This window comes from Lissotriton helveticus (genome assembly GCF_964261635.1).
Source record: "Lissotriton helveticus chromosome 1_1 unlocalized genomic scaffold, aLisHel1.1 SUPER_1_unloc_7, whole genome shotgun sequence".
Taxonomy (NCBI): domain Eukaryota; kingdom Metazoa; phylum Chordata; class Amphibia; order Caudata; family Salamandridae; genus Lissotriton; species Lissotriton helveticus.
In genome coordinates, this window is record NW_027611714.1 from 2,712,282 (window position 1) to 2,734,750 (window position 22,469).

The 22,469-nt window shown below is 42.7% G+C and overlaps 1 protein-coding gene across 1 annotated transcript in view; it reads right to left on the reverse strand.

Annotated features, from left to right (window-relative positions):
* Positions 1 to 21,572, reverse strand: part of LOC144806414 (uncharacterized) — a 114,529-nt gene extending 92,957 nt beyond the window's left edge. Inside the window, exons 1-2 of the mRNA XM_078672775.1 lie at positions 20,397 to 21,572; positions 14,556 to 14,716 (exon numbers count right to left, since the gene is read on the reverse strand). Coding sequence (XP_078528901.1) covers positions 14,556 to 14,716; positions 20,397 to 21,441 — 1,206 coding nt within the window. The 5' untranslated portion in view covers positions 21,442 to 21,572. The remainder of the gene's footprint in view (positions 1 to 14,555; positions 14,717 to 20,396) is intronic.
* Between the last annotated feature and the right edge of the window lie 897 nt (positions 21,573 to 22,469).

The following is a 22,469-nucleotide window of genomic DNA, read 5'->3' on the forward strand; positions in this document are numbered from 1 at the left end:
TGACCCTTGAAGTCACGTAGAAACAGTCGTATTCCCTCTGGGGAGCAGCAAATAACTGCACCTAATTCTTTCAGTGTTTTAATGCCTAACAGATTTTCTGGACATGACTTCGTAAGTAACAGATCAGTAGTGCGGGACAATGGACCTACTTCTAGAGTAACTGGTTTAGATATCTCGTTTACAATAGGCTTTCCTGAAAATCCAAGGGAAACATTTCTAGAGCCTGAGAGCGGAGCCCCTGGAACTTCGGCGTGACTGATGGTCGTCCTACTTGCCCCTGTATCAATCAGAAACTTTCTGTCTTTCCCTAATACTTGACTGTGAACATAGGGACCCTCTTGATCTACAGGTATCTCGATGAGAGGCAAGCCTACCTCCCTCTCTAGGCTGTTTCATGAATACTGTTGATACTCTGGATACTCTGTCTGTGCATACTGGTACATCTGCTGTGTAACATGCTGTGTTGCAGCAATAGGCTGCGGTGCTGAAACTGTCTGTTGTGCATTCTGTGGCTGAGAAGTCTGTGAAACTTGTTCTTGTCTAGGCGGACGTGGTCTTTCTTTAGTCTTACCGGTAGCTATGTTGTGTTTCAGAACTGCACACTCGTTTATATAGTGACCTGGCTGTTTACAATAATTGCATGTCCCTTTAACGGGAGCTGCAGGATGACTGGCTTGATTCGTACCCCTCTTCTGACTGTCTTGTGGAACAGATTGTGCAACTAGTACTTTCATTTTCGTGTCTTTCATACGTTTTCTTTCATGATCTTGCTCTTCTCTGATTCTATTCTGGTGGTACTGGAGCATCTGTAACATCTGGGACGGGGTACTAGCTTGCCAGGTACTTTCGACTTTCAAAACTCGGTTCTTAACTTGTGGACTTGAATTCTCGACTAATTTAGTAACAAAGAGATGAGGGTATGACTCGCTACTTGTCTTGAGGCCACTGTTTATACTAAAGCATTTCTCAAATCTAGAATAAAAATCACTAGTATCTTCGTCTTGTTTCTGTTTACAGGCTGAGATTGCATCCCAGTCTTCCTTTTTAGTGGCTAGTAATCTTGGCAAAACTTGTATTAACAATTCTGGTAATTCTTTACATTTCTCTCCAAGACCGGTACCTGGTACTCGCATCTTATCTTCAGCTTCTAGAACTGCCCAATCGATCTTTTTCTCTCCCACCTCCCATTCCTTTTCCTTGAGTTTTTCATATACCCCTGCGGGCAACAGGACTTTTAACATTTTAATAATATCTGGATACGTGTATTCTCCCATACGGAGCATGTCTTTTAATTCTCGGTGGAACCCTGCTGGATCTTTGTCATGACAGGGAATTAATTTCTTCATTCCTAAGAGTTCCATCTTTGTAATCGGGGTGTAAACAAACACTCGTTGCATTTCACCATCTGCTGTCCTGACTGGGTGTACTTCTCGTAACGGATTCTGTCTATCTATATAAAAGGGTTTACTTTCTGGAGGTAACACATGGACAAAATGCGGGTTCAGGAACGTTCTATATTTGTGGCGCTGTTCTAGAATAACACTAATTAAATCGGTACCTAGACCTTTCCATCTATACTGGAGTAACTCGTTCAGGACATCATGTAACGGACCTGGATCAGAATGTTGACCCTCATACAGAGTAATGAGGTGCTGGATCATATACATACCCACCAGTCGTTGCTCGGCTGGGGGCAGTTTCAGAAACATTTGTGCCACTATTTCGTCTGGAAAAGTGGTAGAATCAGTAGTCCATCGGACTGCTGATCGGGCTAGTTCTTGTTCATGCATAGTACTTAATTCACTGTAACCGATTCGTGATTTCAGAATGTGATCGGTAGCTTGAAATACTTGTTCTAGAGAACCTTGTTCTGGTGCTGGGTGATGAAAAACTGACTTGTGTTTTAGGCGTAAATGGCGGTCTGGGAATCTAGATTTTCCTACATACGCTATTCTGGCGGGATTCTCGTCCTCTACCTCTTCAATAGAAGAGTCATTTTCTTTCTCGCTTACTTGTGCTGCTTTACGTTGTTCGTGTAACTTTATTATTTCCTTACGGATTCTCTTGTACATACTCTCTATACTACTGATAGTTCTGTGTTTACCCTCGGCTATATTATCACTCCACCTTGTCAGGATTCTCATTTCGGCCGGATCTTTGGTCGGATAATCTTGTTCCCTTATTAAACAATTAATCAGAAACTTTAATAACATGAGCTGGATCTCAGCTTTCCTTTGAGACATGGCTTCGCCAATACTTTCTGGATCATCCCCTGTACGGATGAAACGATATATTCTGTCTAGATCTTCTTTCATATTCGGTAGGGTGTCCAAATACCCGGTCACCCGTCTTACACGGATCGAATATATAACTGTGCTATCATCACCTGCAACTGGATCATAGCGGCATTCAGTAAGAGCTCGTCGGATATCTGCAACGGACTTATATTTGGGCGTACGCTGTAACGCACTTTCATGTAACTCGACTAACGTTACTCGTTGGTGTGGTGGCGGGGTACCAGGAGGACCTCCTCCTGCGGCCCCTAAACTAGAATCGTCGACCGATACTCTTCGTGCTGGCGCGGCGGGAAATTGTAATGTGGGCTGGACCGGGGGTACCGTAACAGGTACTCCGGTGACTGGAGGAGCAGGATTTACATTATTTACAGGAGCTGGCGGAACAGGATTTGTATATTCTGGGACTGTGTCGTCCAAATAGGACGAAATAAAAATATCAGCTGCGGTCGGTTTGTGACGTAGCTTGGTCGGAACTAATGGTGGCGGAAAATTACTGGATGCCTCCGGGGTCGCTTTTGGCAAGCCCTCGGCAAGAAGAGGATACATACCCTTAATGAGGGCATGCCTCTGTCTGTCTGACTGTTCGGTTTTGACTCGTTCACCTATCTCGATTAATTCCCTTTCTTGGGCTCGTTCTAAGGATTCTCTACTTAGTTCTGACTTTCTGATTTCTTTTTCGGTTCTTTTATGAGATTCTTTGCGCCATAACTCGATGGCATCTTTCTGTGACTGTCTGGCTTTCTTTTTCCATAATGCTTCTTCTACTCGCATGATGCACTCGGCATCCCATGTGCCTGATACAGGCCATCTATACTTTTCTTCTAACTCTTTGGTGTATTCCACCCATAAATCTAGATATAATATGGCACTTATGCCATGCTTCTGAAACATAAAATGACCTGGACTGTCCCTAGGCGGGACAGGAACTGCTGCTTCTAACAGACCTTTTCTAGTTTTCAACTGACGTAGTTTGGAAAATAGCGGCATGACTGGACTGTAATCTAGACACAATACAATACACAATGAACACGATAATTACACCACTTTCATACCACGACATTAAAATACATGAAGAACATTTGAAATAACAGTTCGAACAGAATACCACCTGATATACTGAAAACAGAATACATGAATTTCCTCGAGAACAGAACTGACTAGAACAGAAACTAGATGCACTGCTAAACTTACCGGTACGAAACTTACCGGTCTCATAAAGAGACACGTCAGGACCCGCATCCACCGAAGTGGACACTTCGTTTTGGGTCTGTGTACCACCAAAACCCACGGACCAGAGACAATTAGATTGACCCTGTCTAGATACTACCCCAGCAACGGTACTCACCGGGCAGCAAGAAAGGAAGGCCTCGGACTGGACTGGACTGCTTTGACGCCGGACGGACGAACTTCGGACTTCAGTTACGGGTGGGCCTCCGGATACCTCGGACCTTGGACTCTCGGCTTGGGCTCTGGTCGGGACTCGCCGCGTTCCTCCACCGCCTCGTCTGGATGCTGGACCGCCACCTCCGTCTCCTCCGTGGGCCTGAGGGATACTTGAAGCAGAAATATCTGCACGTGCACGGTATGGTTCCGTCACGGCTGCAGAGGGTCAGGGGGCCGGCGTGGCTTCACCGGCGCGTGGGGAAAGGGCAAGTCCCTGTTCGGGCGCCATTATGTCGTATATAAATAAATAATACCGGATCTAGGTTTGACTGGACATAGCAATAACAGATAGCTCAATAAATAAGAGTCAAGATTCGAGGTAGTAGGAGTTTGCAGGTTTAATACAGCATAAAGGACAGGAACAGGACAACCTGCACAGGAATAGGATGGCAGAGCCCGGCAGCTGCCGGGGCTGGATCTGGGATGAGCGCGCTAACTTTAATAACAGTACACAAGCATATATACTAAAACAGTTGCATTACAATACATACGATAGGCGGAGCAGTGGGTGTGGTCAATAGCAGTCGCGAAAGATAAGGGTGAAAGTGGGTGTAACAAGAGGCGTATACATAGACATGTGATGTAAACGTAACAGAATATGTCATAAATGGGGCGGAAACATGGAGGGGGCTACCTAAGGAGCCGGGACCTCTAACCTGATGGTGCGCGCAAACTGACAATGACGTGTTACTAGGAGAAGCTGGGGGCTATGAACTCTGCGCTAGGAGCAGAGACTGAAGTCTGGAGAGTCAGGGCGACATGTACCTAAACACTATCTAGTATCTAATGTTTAGAGGACATGTTGATATAAACTAAGAGTCAGGAGGGGAGAGGCTAACAGACTCTAAGACTGGAGCATGCATTATTCTACATGTAGTGCGTGTTGAGGAATATTAAATGACCATTAATACAGTATTTCTCTTACATGGAGACGTAAAGGCTAGACGATGACTGAAACTATTGATGCGATTCAGTAGCTTAGGAATGCAGAGAAGGAGGGCTGGACTGATAACTAGAATCATAACATACTCTTGGCAGACTAGCAGGCAGAGCCAGGCCGAGCCGGGCACTGTGAGGCAGGAAGTAAGTGAAGGGTCGAGGATACAGGTGGGGGCTGTATCGCTCCTCAGCGAGGGCTCAGGAGACAGGAGCCGAATCTGGTGTCCGGGCCCTTTTGAGGCCTAGAAACGGGGACTTTTCAATGAAATAACGTGCACACTGAGAAACGTGGCAACGTAACTTTACATAGGCCTGATATTCGTAGCTTTCATGAGAACTGGGAACTGGCATACTAGGGATGGACACAACTGTAAGTGCGTCTTTAATCAAACATGGGGAATACATATGCATATTAATCATGCACACATAACATAAGATGGGGGACACGTAGGGACACAGAACATGGCAAAATTTACTTTTCCACACATGAGTTTGAAATTTTACAGCATCTCATACAATAACATCTAGCACGGGCTAGGCTGTGATGTTGACAAAAGTCTGGTCTCTTTTCATGATGTGTGATGAGGAGTGTGGGGCCAAAGTTCCATCAATGAATCAGATTTTTGATCGTTCAGTTATATAGTGTCCATTTACCAGACGAAAAAATACCATCACAAATCCAATCGACATGAACAAAAAAATGGAGATGAGAACCAACCAGATGTAAGTCCAAGGGGGAACCAAAAAATTTCTTTTAAACCAAGTAACAAAAATAGAAAACTTCAATGGTACACTCGATGTTATAGAGTCAGAGTCAAAGGAAAAATGGGACTGGTCAGCTAGACTTGTTTACACATCAGGCAATGACACATCCGTGGGATATGTATACTCAGTAACTTCATGTGGATCGCCAGCTGGCGAATTTAATAATGGATTAGTGACTGTGGGCATCTCTATAGCAAGGTCAGGGATGTTGGTGTCAGCAGAGGCCAAAACAGAATTTCTCAGCAGTACTGGACAAGAGACAGCAGGAGTCATACTAAGAAGAATTGGCCGCTCGTTGTAGTTTGACATTGTCAATGGAGTCGTACCTGTTTCCCTTGCGACTCGGAAGTGGTGGTAAAATGACTGTTCTTGTGCCCTGCATGCCAAGCACTGGAATGGGTGCATGATACGAGCGGCTGAACTCCTTCTTGTTCTCCACCTTCTCACAGACCAGGTCACTGACTCGGGGTAGCCAGCTAACTACAGGAATCTACCGGAATCTGTAGAGCAGCTTCAGCTCCATATGTGGAGGGCAAGTGTTCCTTTGCAAGACTGTCTCGAGTCTCTTGTAGGTTCTGTAACACAGCAGAATGATTATCTAAGTCAAAGGGTACGGCTGTCGCCGCCATGTCTAGACCATCAAGGTCCAGGACAAACATTTTTATGCCAAAGAGCATTTCGTTAGGGGTCTGCCCACCCAGAGATCTTCTAGGAAGCTTATTTAGTGCACGTAGTACCTAAAACCCTAGCTGTCAAAGATTGCTTTAAGTCACGGTTCATTCACTCCACAACAGAATTGCCCTCAGGCTGGTATGGAGACAAAAATGTTACCTGCACCCCCAAAGACCCCATGGCTTTCTTGTACACCTTAGAGGTGAACGCTGGACCTGATCAGAATGGAAGGTGCCACATGCAAAAATTCCCACAAAGACATGCAAATCTGTGATGACAGTTCGAGCATCAGCACTCCTTTGTGGCCAAACGCAGAGAAAACGTGTGCATGAAACCACTGCAACTAAGATATATTTATACACAGTATCAGCAGAAAAAGGTCAGCAGTGATCTAAATAAACACAACCAAGTGGTCTATTAGATATGTACAGCTGAGTTTGTGGCGGCCGTGCAGCAGTTGAAGGTTTAATCTGCTGACATACATAACAAGAAAGGACATATTCACAAGTTTATTTATACAATCCATGCAGCCAGTAACGCTGCTGTAAGATCGAGACATACGCTGAAACGTCGGCATGAACCGAGGCTATGCCTTAGTGAGCGACTGTTATCAAGGGTAGCCTGCGGTCCGAGTCGGAAATCAGCCTGTCACCAACGTTGTTAATTCTCACATAGGGAACTTTATCAGGACTTAAATGATAAAAGTATTTAGAAGGGAAACCTTTAGGGTAATTATCACCGATCTCTGTAGCAGCTATAGCTGCCAAGATGTCATCATCATTCTTACTGTTGGACCTTGTAACTGCTGCTACTACATATGTTGCTACTGCGGTCTTTGCTGCTTCACCAGCAAGACTGTTGCCAACAGCGTGTACTCCTACATGCTGGTGACCAAGAGTATGAATTACATTTACGAGAGGCAGACGTTCTTTATTTCTGCGACTCAAACCCATAGTATCTTGTGCTTAATTGTGCCACCTTTGGAATCACGATAGTCATTCTGAGTCCAAAAGAATACATTTTTATTGAAGGACTGAACACAGTAATAAGAGTCACTCACAATTAAAGTAGTCACACGAGGGTCAGCAAACTTCAATGCAAACACTAGAGCACAGTTTGAGAAAGGTGTGACAGGCCAAGCTTTGTTTTTTATAGTCTATTATGGAAAAATTCCAATCACACGATGGTTAATTTTTTTGTTTTAATAAAGGTGTTACTATATTCGTGATAGTACGTAGGAGAACAGCCAACACTTGTTTCACCCCTTACATGGCCATCCGGCCTGGGGCTTCCTCAGGGCTTTACGAATCAGGTTGAAGAAGTATATCTGGTCGTTCTTTTCTGTGGATAAATAGAGATTCCCTGATTTTGGTGTAATGCCGGTACGAGTCGTCTCGTGCGATTGGAATTTTTCCATAATAGACTATAAAAAACAAAGCTTGCCCTGACACACCTTTCTCAAACTTTGCTATAATAGGGGGTTAGGGGTTTCCCCATGCCGAGGGTAAGCTTGACAAAAAAGAGGGACCATTGCTCAATAAACGGCTAGTAAGGGACTCAGACCTTTTACCCCTCATTCTCACTAACCCAAGCACTAGAGCACGTAGCTCTGCCAACTGGGCGGTACAGTCACCTAATATCTGCGTGTGCACGACATCGGACTTGAATTCTCCATTCACCATGGTACCAGCCACGATTGGGCAGACCACTGAATAAGAATGCTTAGATCCTATCGCCTTTTGCGCCGAACCGCCGCAATGCTAATTCTCAAGCGTGCGCATGAACAGAGGAGCAGTATGAACAAACTCATACTGTAAGAACTCCTGAGTTTGCAATGAGGGGTCAAAGATAAATGTGACATCCAGAGATGTCAACGAAGTTGCCCATTGTATCCGATTAGGATATAAAACTTTAGAATTTGGCACACTGGCTTTCATCACTGCTTCAAATGCAGTATAAGGTGTAACAACAAACATGTGTTTTCCTTGTGACTGCGCTCTCTCTTTTAGAATTGCCATATGTACAGCTGTCAAGACTTTCTCGACAGAAGAAAATCGCTTTTCAGCCGAAGTGTACAAGGGTGACTTGTAAGCGATAGGCACTGTGTCTCTTTCATTAAAAGTCAAGTACATGAAACCCACGGCACCAGGCACAATTCTTATTACCAGGTTAGTGTGGTCATCATGAGTCAATAAGTACTTAGATTCAAGAAGATCTGTCTGCAAAAATTGCAGAATAGCTGAACGTTCAGGCAGCCAGCATGACTTGGTAAAAGTTGGTTGTATCAAAGCATAAAGAGGTTTGATACGCTGGGCATAATTGGGAATATAAGTACGCCCGAAATTCAAAAATCCCAGCAAGGATTGTAGTTTTTTCAGAGTTGTAGGAGACCATAAACATGCGCATTTCTCCAGGAAGTGACGTGCAAGACCTCTACCTTCATTGTTGAGCCCAGGAACAACACTGTGAACTCCGCAATGTTTGACTTTGCAAAGATAAATTTATAACCGAAGTCCGCAAACATAACTATAATGCGGTCAAAGATGTGGCCATAATTCGTCGTTCATTAGATAAATATCATCAATGTACGAGTACGCATCAGGATCAATGCCATCTAAGAAAGAGACGACACGTGCAGCAAAGACACCTGGGCTGTTTTTATAGCCCATGGTCAATCTTTTAAATTGTTTTTGTTTGCCGCCACAAGTGAACGCTGTCCATTGACTACTAACGGAGGACAGGTTATGACTAAAAATGCCATTTGAAATATCTCGTGTGACCTTAAATCTTTTTCGCATCAGACTGTTAACGAGAGCTGAGCTGAACTGTGGGTGTTCTGTACCGCACATGTACGACAATGTGAATTTAAATGTCGATAATCCAAAACCAGAAAACACAAGAATATGTCTGCACCCAATTAATTTCCCAAAAACTATTTCAGATCATAGGAGAAACAAAAACTTATTGAGTTTGACCCGGTATTTTTATTTATACCTGTCTATTTCGGAAAAAAAAGTCATTCTTCTTTTGAAAGTTTCGCAAAAAAGGAAAAAACTGAACATTCAATACATTTAAATTGCAACATCTAACTATTTACAAACAAAATATTTACAATTCATATACACAATTACCATACATTCCACAAAAAATTCACTATACAAACACAAACAATTGAAATTTTCAAAAAAGTTAATCTGAATTCATAAAGAATGAAGAGACAAAGTCAAAAGGAAGGAGCACGTCCTAAAATAAGGATGACTTTTACAACCAGCCAGAGCTAGTTCAAACGCTTAGTGATATTGATTGCTCCCTCAGATGTGCCGACATGTTTCTAGTCCGAGGTAAACACTTCCCAGACTGTCATCAGGGCTTTGTCACTTTTCTGTGTAAAATGCAGAAAAACAATAGAGTTTTAATTATCTAGCTTGAAGCCTCTATTCTTTCTGGTATTGCACTAAATGATCTAAAATATGTACCTGTTGGTCTCTGATGTCCTGGGCTCTCACGGTATCGTCAGGCTCAGGGAAAACCTTTTTATGAATCTTTGTATTCAAGGAAGTGGCTCAAGCTGTGAAACAGGACATTTTATGTTGACTGCCTGTGATAGAAGGAAAAAGTCAGAGTTTCTCCACTCATTTATGTACACGAAGCGGGGAGGAGGAAGAAGATACAATCTTACTCATTCCTACCTTTGTTTCAGGGTCAGAGTCCTAATAGCGGCAAGTGGTTCGCCTGTGCTTCTGTTTTCAAAAGCAGGTTCTGATAAAAGAAATTGTAACAATATTGGACCCATAATCTTGTGTACCCACCAGTTTGCTATATAACGTACCTTTGTCAATGTGTGAGCAGGACGGGTGCTCTCTCTATTGCGCTTGACCGGTGGCCATCTTGGAAACGTCTGCACTTCAAACTCTTTTTTTATTAGGCTGGGGGTTATGGGACACGTAGTTTCTAGCAACTGAAGGGGCCGTTCCTAATACGTGTTTTGATGCAATTTGTAAATAAAGCGACATTTGTAGTCGGAATGAGTAAGACATCAGAGACCAACAGGTACATATTTTAGATAGTTTAGTGCAATACCAGAAAGAATAGAGGCTTCAAGCTAGATAATTAAAACTTTATTGTTTTTCTGCATTTTACACAGAAAAGTGACAAAGCCCTGATGACTATCTGGGAACTGGTTTCCTCGGACTAGAAACGCGTCAGCACATCTGAGGGAGCAATCAATATCACTAAGTGTTTGAACTAGCTCTGGCTGGTTGTAAAAGTCATCCTTATTTTAGGACGTGCTCCTTCCTTTTGACTTTGTCTCTTCATTCTATATGAATTCAGATTAACTTCATTGAAAATTTCAATTGTTTGTGTTTGTATAGTGATTTTTTTGTGGAATGTATGATAATTGTGTATGTGAATTGTAAATATTTTGTTTGTAAATAGTTAGACGTTGGAATTTAAATGTGTTGGATGTACAGTTTTCTCCTTTTTTGCGAAACGTTCAAAAGAAGAATGATTTTTTTTTCAAAATAGACAGGTATAAATAAAAATACCGGGTCAAACTCAATACATTTGTGTTTCTCCTATGATCTGAAATAAGTTTTTGGAAATTAATTGGGTGTAGACATATTCTTGTGTTTTCTAGTTTATTATGATCCAGTCTACCCCATACTCTACATTGACCTAACTCCTTTGTTTCACAAAGATAATCCAAAACCAGGCATTACGACCCATAAGGTTTGGTAACAGTGAAATGAGGATTATTTATGGGTGACACACATGTCTCAATCACACCTTGATATTCTAATTGTTCAAGGATTTCCGCAACGGGGGCTTTAGCCAATCGCCGCATGGGATAGCGGGGTGGTGGCTGTGGCATAAACCGCAATGGAATCTCGTGTCTGGGAGAAAGTTTATCCCACCGACTTGAGTATGGTACAACACAGGTGCAAGCACCAGAGCACACTCTTCTGCAAAGTTCTGCGGACTGCTCCTTGGGCACGGTGTGCGGAAAGCAGGGGAGGGTGACCTCCTCCCCTCTTGGAGCGGCAAAAATGAAAAGCAGGGCCCAGTCTGACTCAACTAACCTAACAGAATGTCATATGTAGAGGTCAGATGTTCCCAAAATATCCCTTTTATTACACGTTGGATGTCACATTCTATTAAAAGAACTATATCATATAGTCTGTCAGGGGGAGCCACCATACTGTCAGCAGTTTCCATTGTGATAAAAGTGTCAGTTGCTGTCGCCTTCAGATATGGACCCAGTGCTTGCCGCACTATTGTAACCTCCGCTGCGCTGTCGAGCAGCGTTAATGCCCATGTCAGGATCCAAACCTGTGTTCTCACTATCCGTGGCATACCTTACGGTTGACGCAGCGACTTTCTTTTTCTGAAAATGAGGGCGTTAACGTGGCAAGTCTTCCTGCTTGCCTTTACCATCAGACGGGCGGGGCTGCTCACGTCCTTGTGGGGCACCTTGACCCCTGCCGTGTTCTCCTCCACCAGCTTGTGCGCGATGTTTCCTGTGAAGAACAAGGAGAACGTTGCTGAGGAACCTGTAATCTATCAGGAGCCCTAATTCTTGCGTGGTTGCACAAATCATAAATGCGCTCAGTAGACACTGGTATCGGCGACGCCGGACGCGACCCCTGTTTCTATTGCTGCTTCCCCTGATTTTATTCTTCCAATTCTGTTTTGGAAAATTTGGATGATCCTCTTTAGTAGACTTTGCTATCTGAGTCTGCGGTTGAGTTGCGGTTTTAGCAAAAGGCTTAACACCCAAACTATTGCGGCCAATGGTCTTATAAGCCTCCGCAATAATTCAAGGTAACGCTCGGGTTTGTCAACGTCTTGGACAAGGCGCAAAGCATTCGACACCTGAAAGTTAACCGCATCTCCCTTTACATTACAAAAGATGAGATCAGCAACTACGTCAAACACTCCAACGAGCCTCATTCTCAACTCGACAGCCGCCTCCGCACTGTGCTCATCCGGAACATGCTTGATCACAGAGGGCAAGACATTTATAGACGGCGTGCAGAAACACTTCGCATATTCTGCTGCAAATACTTTACCCCAAATCTCACAATCTATAACCTCTGGCAATAGGTCTTTCTGCAAACTAATTGAGAGAATCCTGTGTTTTTCCACAGGAGTGGTATTAGGAAACACTGCTTCCAGTGGGTCAAATTTCTCGGCAAGCCAATAAGGCATATCGTACTTAGTTTGAGGGTGCTTGCCCATTACCAAATTAACCGTACTAACCATGACTGGACCAATCTACATCCCGGCCGGTCCAACTTGTTCCGCTGCAAGAAACATATTGAACTAAAGCCCTATGTACCCCAACAAAAGAGGTATAAAGTTGACACAAGTCATCAATCGGGGCATTGAGATAACGTGGATATGGTGTGAACCCGGCTAAGACTGGCCAAGTGGCCCCAGGAATTGACAAGGGACCTAACCGAACCAGAGTTACTGTGTGGGGCAGGGTGCCATTAAACCAAACACGATGCTGCCATGCCGAAATTGGAATCTCTTGTGTCCTATATGGAGTATAGTTCACAGGAATCGCAGTGTGAGTGTATGTATGAAACGTATCCTCATCCACATTTATTGCAGGAAACGTGACCCAATAGTAGAAAAGCTCAAAGGGGAACGCCGAATCAGCACTCACCACAAATATTACAGACATATCATCGTCTGGTACTCCAAACTGCGTCTGATGACGCCGGAGCGCTGCCCAACTATGCTGAGCTATGTCAATATCACCCATGAGGACATAGAGAAGAAAAACAATTTATATAAATTGCAGTACAACAAAGGGTAGTAATTAAAAATGTGTACCTTTTCATAAATCTTATGCTTGAATTAACCTATAACACATTCGTATAGGCAGGTTAATCCGTCACGCCTGTTAACCGGAAAAGGTGTTGAGGGTATTGGGGACAGATACGAGCACTAATCAAGACTTTGGGTGCCATGTTACGGGAATTCAGCTCCTGCACAGAACTATGCGCAGGAAACCAGGACTTCAGTGTATTGTGGTGTACCAAAAATGCACCTCAGTGCCCAGAACCCCTATCCGACTAGCAACAGTGTCTCATTCATTCTCCGTACTAAAGTGAAGCTACCAATGAACAAGCTACTTTGGGACCTCTCAGGAATAGTCGGAATCAAGAACACTCTTTTGTTTTTATTCTCATAAATGTCCACAACGTGAGCAATCAGAGACACTGTATAGTTTAAAATGTTTATTTCAACTACGTGCTCTAAGATGCAGTATCTTTGCTAACATAAGTAAAAAGATGCATAAAATCAATACAATCAACATTGTTACAATTCCATAAAATACAAAGGGAGAAATCATATTATAATGGTCTATAGCGCCTTGTGTACCACCCTCCCCTTGATAGGAGCTAGGTATTATAATAATAGAAGATCTCTAGGTTAAAACCGGGAAACCCATACCTCCAAAGTCAGGTGAAGTGAATCACATCCCAGATCAGCACAGCTCTTTGTCGATTGAAAGGTTTTTTCCAAGTGCTAGACTCATGCATGCAGTGCAATAGTAAAAGCACCTGAGTTTCAGAAATGAGCAGCTGTGTTTGTGTTGTGTCTAGAGCGTGGGCCGATCAACCTGCATCAACAGCATACATTGTTACTTTAACCTTGAACACTTTGTGTAGACTTGAGGTCGCAGTGTGAGTCTAGAGATATGAAAAACAGACCGTTCTCATGTGAAGGAAAAGCAAGCAGTTTGTCTTTATAAAAACAGAGATGTTGTGTCATGTGCAAAAGCAGCAAAATGGCGTTTTCACAACTAACTCACTTATGCTAATATAGCAATATGTGCAGGCAGAATCATATTCATCCCTACACTTTCATAGGTGGCATGAACCGGAACACTTGGATGTTTTTCTTTGTAACTCTTCATTGCCAAATAAAAACTACCAGTGTTTCTTTTCTTTTATTCCTCATTGTGCTAGTCTCCCAGTGGATTTCCTGTTATATCACGTTGTTTTTTCTATGTGTACCGAAGTGAACAATCACTGGGAACAGACACTTTCAATATTCTACAAATCTTTGGTTTTCTTTATTTCTTCTAGTCGAGTCTTCATTCATCTGGTATTTGAATAACTAACATAATTATATACTTGTTCCTGTAATTCCTTCATCTCACAATAACTGCACTGTTCTGCCCCTGTCTATGTTCTCAGATGAGTCAATATTATTGTTCATGTTCTTAAGTTCTTTTTGAATTCACTGCATCTCTGGGATTATTTGTAAGTGAGTTAAATGAAGGTGTGTTTACGCTGAGGCTATGTAGGATCAGAAATTGACAAAAGCTCGCCACACTTTTAGAGCAATTGTAAGGTTTACCCCAGGTGTGTTTGCAATTGACAACATCACTTCTGACATTCATTGCAATGCTCTTTTTTACTCTGTGTATGTTAGTTGATGTATCCGTAGGTTTAATAACTGACAGAAGATATTCACACATTCGCTGCACCTGAATGGATTTTTCTCTGTGAGCATTAACTGATGAATCCTTAGTGCGGAAGATGCACTAAAGGTACTTCTACACTCACTACAGTCGTACGGTATTTACAGAGTGAGTGCAAGCTGATGTCTACATAGGCTTGACAATTGACTACATTTGTTCACACATTTATTGCACTTGAAGGCTTTTCTTCTGCGTGTGTTCGCTGATGCCTGTTTAGGATTGATAATGGACTTCAGCTTTTCAAGCATTCATGGAAAACAGAAAAGGTTGGCTGGACAGGGAAAATTAACAAAGAAATTCTACAGACACGCAGTCCATATGTACCACGTGACCACTGGATTTGTATTCCAAACACATTTATTTTCTTTTTTTACTAAGATTCTTAAAGTTTCAAAAAAAACACAAGCACAAACAAAATGACCATCAAAACAGTGGGTTCATGTACACAGTATCTACAAAAATACAATTTTACAAATGTACAGTACTTACAACAATCGAGTCAAACGAGGCAAATAATAACACACCAAGACAATAAAACATGAAGTGATTCAATTAAATTGCAGTTATATGCAGTGCAATAATAAATGCATGAAACAGAGAGGAGAACCAGTCCTTAGAACTATGAAACCAAGGGACAGGCGGGATTGAGATGGAAATGGGTGCCTGCCTGTCTACCAAAGCCTGTGGTCAAGTATTTATAGAGGGTTGCACTGCTAGGGTCCAGAATAGTGAAATTAGTTATATCCTAGCGGCACCCTTTGAAATTGCCACAGGGTGGGAGTGTCGACGCGTTTCGAACCTAGATGTTGTAGGTTCTCTTCAGGACAGGGACTGGGGACGGTAAATCTGTAAAGACAAACGGAGTAGGTGTCAGATATGTATATCATAGTACTATGAAGGTCTACTCTAGCTCCAAAAAAAGGTGGGAAATAATTACCTGCACAAGACCACAAACGTTGCCGTAGTGTGGGTAAATCTCAAAAAGCAGTCAATTCTGAAAAAACATACAAAGAAATACTCAGCACGGTCAATAACCCGTTGTGTATGGGATATTAGCGCAACAATAGAGTAGCGTGAGGCCTTACAGAATGTGAATCATACCTGTAATTCACACAGTGATGGACTGAAAACGTGATGCCCGCCACGTGGTGCACACTCAGAGTTGATGATCAGCTCTCATTTTGCAACACAGGTGAAATTGGCTGAGTGAGTGACCACAAAAGAAAAATGAAAAATTCCAAGGTCAGTACGACTGCCGGTTGTGAAGGCCGAGTCAAGCCAACCAGTCACAGGCAAGGAGCAAGGAAAAACGTTCCTACCTGAAATCCAAAGTGACGATAATAAGGGCGCCTTGGCACAGAACCCAATTCAAGCCGGCAGGCGGCGTCGATTTCACCGGAGCCCGCTACAAAAGGAATGGGAACGTTTACGTATTAGTCTCATGGTCTAATGGCCGGAAAAGCTGACAGCACAGGAGAATACTAACAATTTGCGCGAGACACTTACTCGTGTGGAAGGAGTCAATCAGTCCTCTCCAAGCGAAGTTCAGTCTGTGGATAAGGCGCGGCGCCTTATAGAAGTATTTAAAACAACCGGGTCATGAGGCTGGTGGGAGTGGCCAGCGGGGGCCCCTATGGAATGCTGGACGATGTAGATTGAATGTACCGCGCTCGCAGCGAAACTCGAACACACAGAAGTCGCGGTCTGGGAACCTCCAGCATTTTTCATAAAGGTCAAAATTACTCGTAATTGACACAACAAATCGCATATAAAGAAATACAATCTGATTGTGTAGTCTCACATTCTCAACAATTACAATGCTGCATGTATATACGAGAACACATCGTAAGCATATTTACAACCCAAATTTTTAGCATGGAAATGGCACAAATTCACAAGCTGTAGAGACAACTCTATAATCCCATACCCAGTTATATAATCGTGTAGAAGACTCACTATACAAAAACAGACACAGGTTTAAAAATTGATGAGGTAAAGAAAGAAAAAATTAATGAAAAAAATAAATGAAAAAAATGAAAAAAATGCAGCACAGCCAAACTCAACAGCATAGATCGAGAGGAATTCACAAACTGGCAGTTTCGGACATTTCATTCAGACCAGAGTTGGATGTATCGAATTTCAATATGAGGTACGCCTCTTTCTGGGAAAGGCGATGATCAGGGTCACCAATGCCACCCCTGATAACGGCTAGAACAGTCCATCTTATGTCATGGCAGGAGTGTTTTTGTTGCAGGAAATGAGAGACCAGAGGTGCTGTCATATTTTTGTTGTTGATCCTTGACCGATGTTGAATAATTCTTTGGCGGACCTCCTGCGTGGTTTTGCCGATGTACAGCTTCTTGCACGGACATTGTATGGCATACACAGTGTACTTGGTCTTACAGTTCGTGTGTTCATTGTGACGCCAAAGCTTGTTACCATCCGTGAACAATGATCCTTCTATTGTGAGATCGCAGACGGAACATGTCCCGCATTTGCGGTGCCCTTTGACTGGATTGGTTCCAAAAATCGTACTTTGAGAGTCCCTTTTTGGAGGTGGTCTGGTAGATGTAATCATTTCACCAATACTCCTGTTCTTTTTAAGAGCAAAAAGGGGGGCACCTATGTCTGGAAGAATTTCCTGCACCAAATGCCAGCTTTTTTTGATGATATTTTGGAGTTGGTTGGTGTGAGGGCCAAAGGTGGATACACATACCATCCTCTCAGTCGCTAGTCTTGGTCTCTTCTCAAGAAGATGTTCCCTGGGTGTCCATCTCGCTCTCTTCATAGAGTGCTTCAAAAGTTTATGAGGGTAACCTCTTTCTTGTAGCTTGGAGGTCAGTCCTTGTCCATGCAACTCAAACTGCTGGATAGTTGAACAATTCCGTCTTACCCGGAGGTACTGTCCATAAGGGAGGTTATCCCTTAAACTCCGCGGGTGGTAGCTCTTATAATGCAGTGCATTATTCTTGTCAGTTTTTTTCTGATATAATGAACATGACAGCACATCATCTCTGACTGATATTTCGACATCCAGGAATGGAAGGGATCTTTCATGATAGCTCAAGCTGAATTTTATGTCCGGGCTTCTATCGTTCAGCCATACATGGAATTCTTCCAGTTGTCTCGACGTTCCGTTCCACACACACCACACGTCATCAATATATCGGAGCACTCTATGAAGAGAGCGAGATGGACACCCAGGGAACATCTTCTTGAGAAGAGACCAAGACTAGCGACTGAGAGGATGGTATGTATATCCACCTTTGGCCCTCACACCAACCAACTCCAAAATATCATCAAAAAAAGCTGGCATTTGGTGCAGGAAATTCTTCCAGACATAGGTGCCCCCCTTTTTGCTCTTAAAAAGAACAGGAGTATTGGTGAAATGATTACATCTACCAGACCACCTCCAAAAAGGGACTCTCTAAGTACGATTTTTGGAACCAATCCAGTCAAAGGGCACCGCAAATGCAGGACATGTTCCGTCTGCGATCTCACAATAGAAGGCTCATTGTTCACGGATGGTAACAAGTTTTGGCGTCACAATGAACACACGAACTGTAAGACCAAGTACACTGTGTATGCCATACAATGTCCGTGCAAGAAGCTGTACATCGGCAAAACCACGCAGGAGGTCCGCCAAAGAATTATTCAACATCGGTCAAGGATCAACAACAAAAATATGACAGCACCTCTGGTCTCTCATTTCCTGCAACAAAACACTCCTGCCATGACATAAGATGGACTGTTCTAGCCGTTATCAGGGGTGGCATCGGTGACCCTGATCATCGCCTTTCCCAGAAAGAGGTGTACCTCATATTGAAATTCGATACATCCAACTCTGGTCTGAATGAAATGTCCGAAACTGCCAGTTTGTGAATTCCTCTCGATCTATGCTGTTGAGTTTGGCTGTGCTGCATTTTTTTCATTTTTTTCATTTATTTTTTTCATTAATTTTTTCTTTCTTTACCTCATCAATTTTTAAACCTGTGTCTGTTTTTGTATAGTGAGTCTTCTACACGATTATATAACTGGGTATGGGATTATAGAGTTGTCTCTACAGCTTGTGAATTTGTGCCATTTCCATGCTAAAAATTTGGGTTGTAAATATGCTTACGATGTGTTCTCGTATATACATGCAGCATTGTAATTGTTGAGAATGTGAGACTACACAATCAGATTGTATTTCTTTATATGCGATTTGTTGTGTCAATTACGAGTAATTTTGACCTTTATGAAAAATGCTGGAGGTTCCCAGACCGCGACTTCTGTGTGTTCGAGTTTCGCTGCGAGCGCGGTACATTCAATCTACATCGTCCAGCATTCCATAGGGGCCCCCGCTGGCCACTCCCACCAGCCTCATGACCCGGTTGTTTTAAATACTTCTATAAGGCGCCGCGCCTTATCCACAGACTGAACTTCGCTTGGAAAGGACTGATTGACTCCTTCCACACGAGTAAGTGTCTCGCGCAAATTGTTAGTATTCTCCTATGCTGTCAGCTTTTCCGGCCATTAGACCATGAGACTAATACGTAAACGTTCCCATTCCTTTTGTAGCGGGCTCCGGTGAAATCGACACCGCCTGCCGGCTTGAATTGGGTTCTGTGCCAAGGCACCCTTATTATCGTCACTTTGGATTTCAGGTAGGAACGTTTTTCCTTGCTCCTTGCCTGTGACTGGTTGGCTTGACTCGGCCTTCACAACCGGCAGTCGTACTGACCTTGGAATTTTTCATTTTTCTTTTGTGGTCACTCACTCAGCCAATTTCACCTGTGCTGCAAAATGAGAGCTGATCATCAACCCTGAGTGTGCACCGCGTGGCGGGCATCACGTTTTCAGTCCATCACTGTGTGAATTACAGGTATGATTCACATTCTCTAAGGCTTCACGCTACTCTATTGTTGCGCTAATATCCCATACACAACGGGTTATTGACCGTGCTGAGTATTTCTTTGTATGTTTTTTCAGAATTGACTGCTTTTTGAGATTTACCCACACTACGGCAACGTTTGTGGTCTTGTGCAGGTAATTATTTCCCACCTTTTTTTGGAGCCAGAGTAGACCTTCATAGTACTATGATATACATATCTGACACCTACTCCGTATGTCTTTACAGATTTACCGTCCCCAGTCCCTGTCCTGAAGAGAACCTACAACATCTAGGTTCGAAACGCGTCAACACTCCCACCCTGTGGCAATTTCAAAGGGTGCCGCTAGGATATAACTAATTTCACTATTCTGGACCCTAGCAGTGCAACCCTCTATAAAGACAGGCAGGCACCCATTTCCATCTCAATCCCACCTGTCCCTTGGTTTCATAGTTCTAAGGACTGGTTCTCCTCTCTGTTTCATGCATTTATTATTGCACTGCATATAACTGCAATTTAATTGAATCACTTCATGTTTTATTGTCTTGGTGTGTTATTATTTGCCTCGTTTGACTCGATTGTTGTAAGTACTGTACATTTGTAAAATTGTATTTTTGTAGATACTGTGTACATGAACCCACTGTTTTGATGGTCATTTTGTTTGTGCTTGTGTTTTTTTTTAAACTTTAAGAATCTTAGTAAAAAAAGAAAATAAATGTGTTTGGAATACAAATCCAGTGGTCACGTGGTACATATGGACTGCGTGTCTGTAGAATTTCTTTGTTAATTTTCCCTGTCAAGCCAACCTTTTCTGTTTTCCCTGTTGTTGAGATCCGGGCTGGGTAGATGTAGGATCCAAAACCTTCATTGTTTCACTGTTTCAAGCATTCATGGCATTTAAACGATTTGTTTCCCCTTTGTGAGCTCGCTGATGATTTCTTAATGCTGAAGAGTAAGTAAAACTACTTCCACATTCACTGCAATTGTATAGTTTTTCCCCTGTGTGTGTTTGCTGATGTCTCCGGAGGCTTGTTAACTGACTGAAGCTCTTTACACATTCACTGCAATGGTATGGTTTTTCCCCTGTGTGTGTTCGCTGATGTGTTTGGAGATGTGCTAACCGACTGAAGCTCTGCACACATTCACTGCAATGGTATGGTTTTTCCCCTGCGTGTATTCTCTGATGTGTTTGGAGGTGTGATAACTGACTGAAGCTCTTCACACATTCATTGCAATGGTATGGTTTTTCCCCCGTGTGTGTTTGCTGATGTCTTCGGAGGTCTGTTAACCGACTGAAGCTCTTCACACATTCAGTGCAATGGTATGGTTTTTCCCCTGTGTGTATTCTCTGATGTCTGTGGAGGTCTGTATTTCGACTGAAGCTCTTCACACATTCACTGCAATGGTATGGTTTTTCCCCTGTGTGTGTTCGCTGATGTTTGCGGAGGTTTGACAATTGACTGAAGCTCTTTACACATTCCCTGCAATGGTATGGTTTTTCCCCTGTGTGTGTTCGCTGATGTGTTTGGAGTTCTGCTAACGTACTGAAACTCTTCACACATTCACTGCAATGGTATGGTTTTTCCCCTGTGTGCATTCTCTGATGTCTGCGGAGGTTTGACAATTTACTGAAGCTCTTTACACATTCCTTGCAATGGTATGGTTTTTCCGCTGTGTGTGTTCGCTGATGTGTTTGGAGTTCTGCTAACGTACTGAAACTCTTCACACATTCACTGCAATGGTATGGTTTTTCCCCTGTGTGTATTCTCTGATGTCTGTGGAGGTTTGCAATTTGACTGAAGCTCTGAACACATTCAGTGCAATGGTATGATTTTTCCCCTGTTTGTATTCGCTGATGCTCTTTTAGGGTTTCTAATTGGCTAAAGTTCTTGACATATTCAATGCAATTGCACGATTTGTCTCCTGACCGTGTTTCCTGAAGGGTCAGCATAGTTAATAAACCACTTGCGTTATTTTCACATTCCCTGTATGTGTGTGATATTTTGGACACTTGATTTCCGATTTAACAATAAAATACAAGACTCACTAAATACCTGCCACATTCATAATATAAGTAAGGCTTCCTTGTTGTTGAATGCATTTTTAGATTGGATAATGGCTTCGCATGCTTGCGGGTAATGCTTAATCTTCCTTCCGGTAGGTGCAAATTGGGACAATACTCTGTGCTTCAGAGAGCAGAACCACTCGTTCCTTTTCCCTTCAGTTGTTTGGCTCCACTTTGTTGTGCTTTTCCCTGGTGCCTGTGGTTTGACTAGAGAGAGTTTGCAATACACCTAGAGCACTGAATGGTGGTCTGTTGCCAGTTTAGATAGCGAAGCACTGTTCTAGCCACATCAGGATGATGAAGCGACTAGTAATGTGTACAGCTACTCCAAAGAGTGTCCTGGGGCCAAGCACAGGTCAGAAAAGAAAGTAAATGAGTTTGTTTCAAACATGGAAAAAAGCCAAGTTTTCAACCTTTTTTTAAGAGGGAGTTTGTTCCAAGCTATGGATCCCAAATAGACACGAGACCTTCCTCCAACTCTCATACCGGCCTCATGATCAAAGCTGGTGTTAGACGCTTGGTTATACAGCAGGTGGTTTGTCTGTTTTGCTACCTTAATTTTTTTTAGGTCATTTCTTCGTCTTGGGGTGTCGAGGTGCAGATCTTAGACTCGTACACTCACTGAATTGCCTTTGACTGCGTCTTCCAGGATCTGTCCTCTGCCTCTGATTGCACTGAAGTTTTTGGATCATCTTATTTTTGATAATTTTTGCAGGTTTGATGTGTTATCTTCATTATTCATAATCAATCCGTGCATTTAAGGCTTATTTTCTGTTGGATGTAAAGAAATGCAATATTACTAAATGCAAATGTAATAGAATGTGAATACACAATATTTAACCAGCTGTAGAAGACATCTCTTCTCTACCATATTTGAAATTTAGTAAGGAACATTTTTCCATACATAGATATTT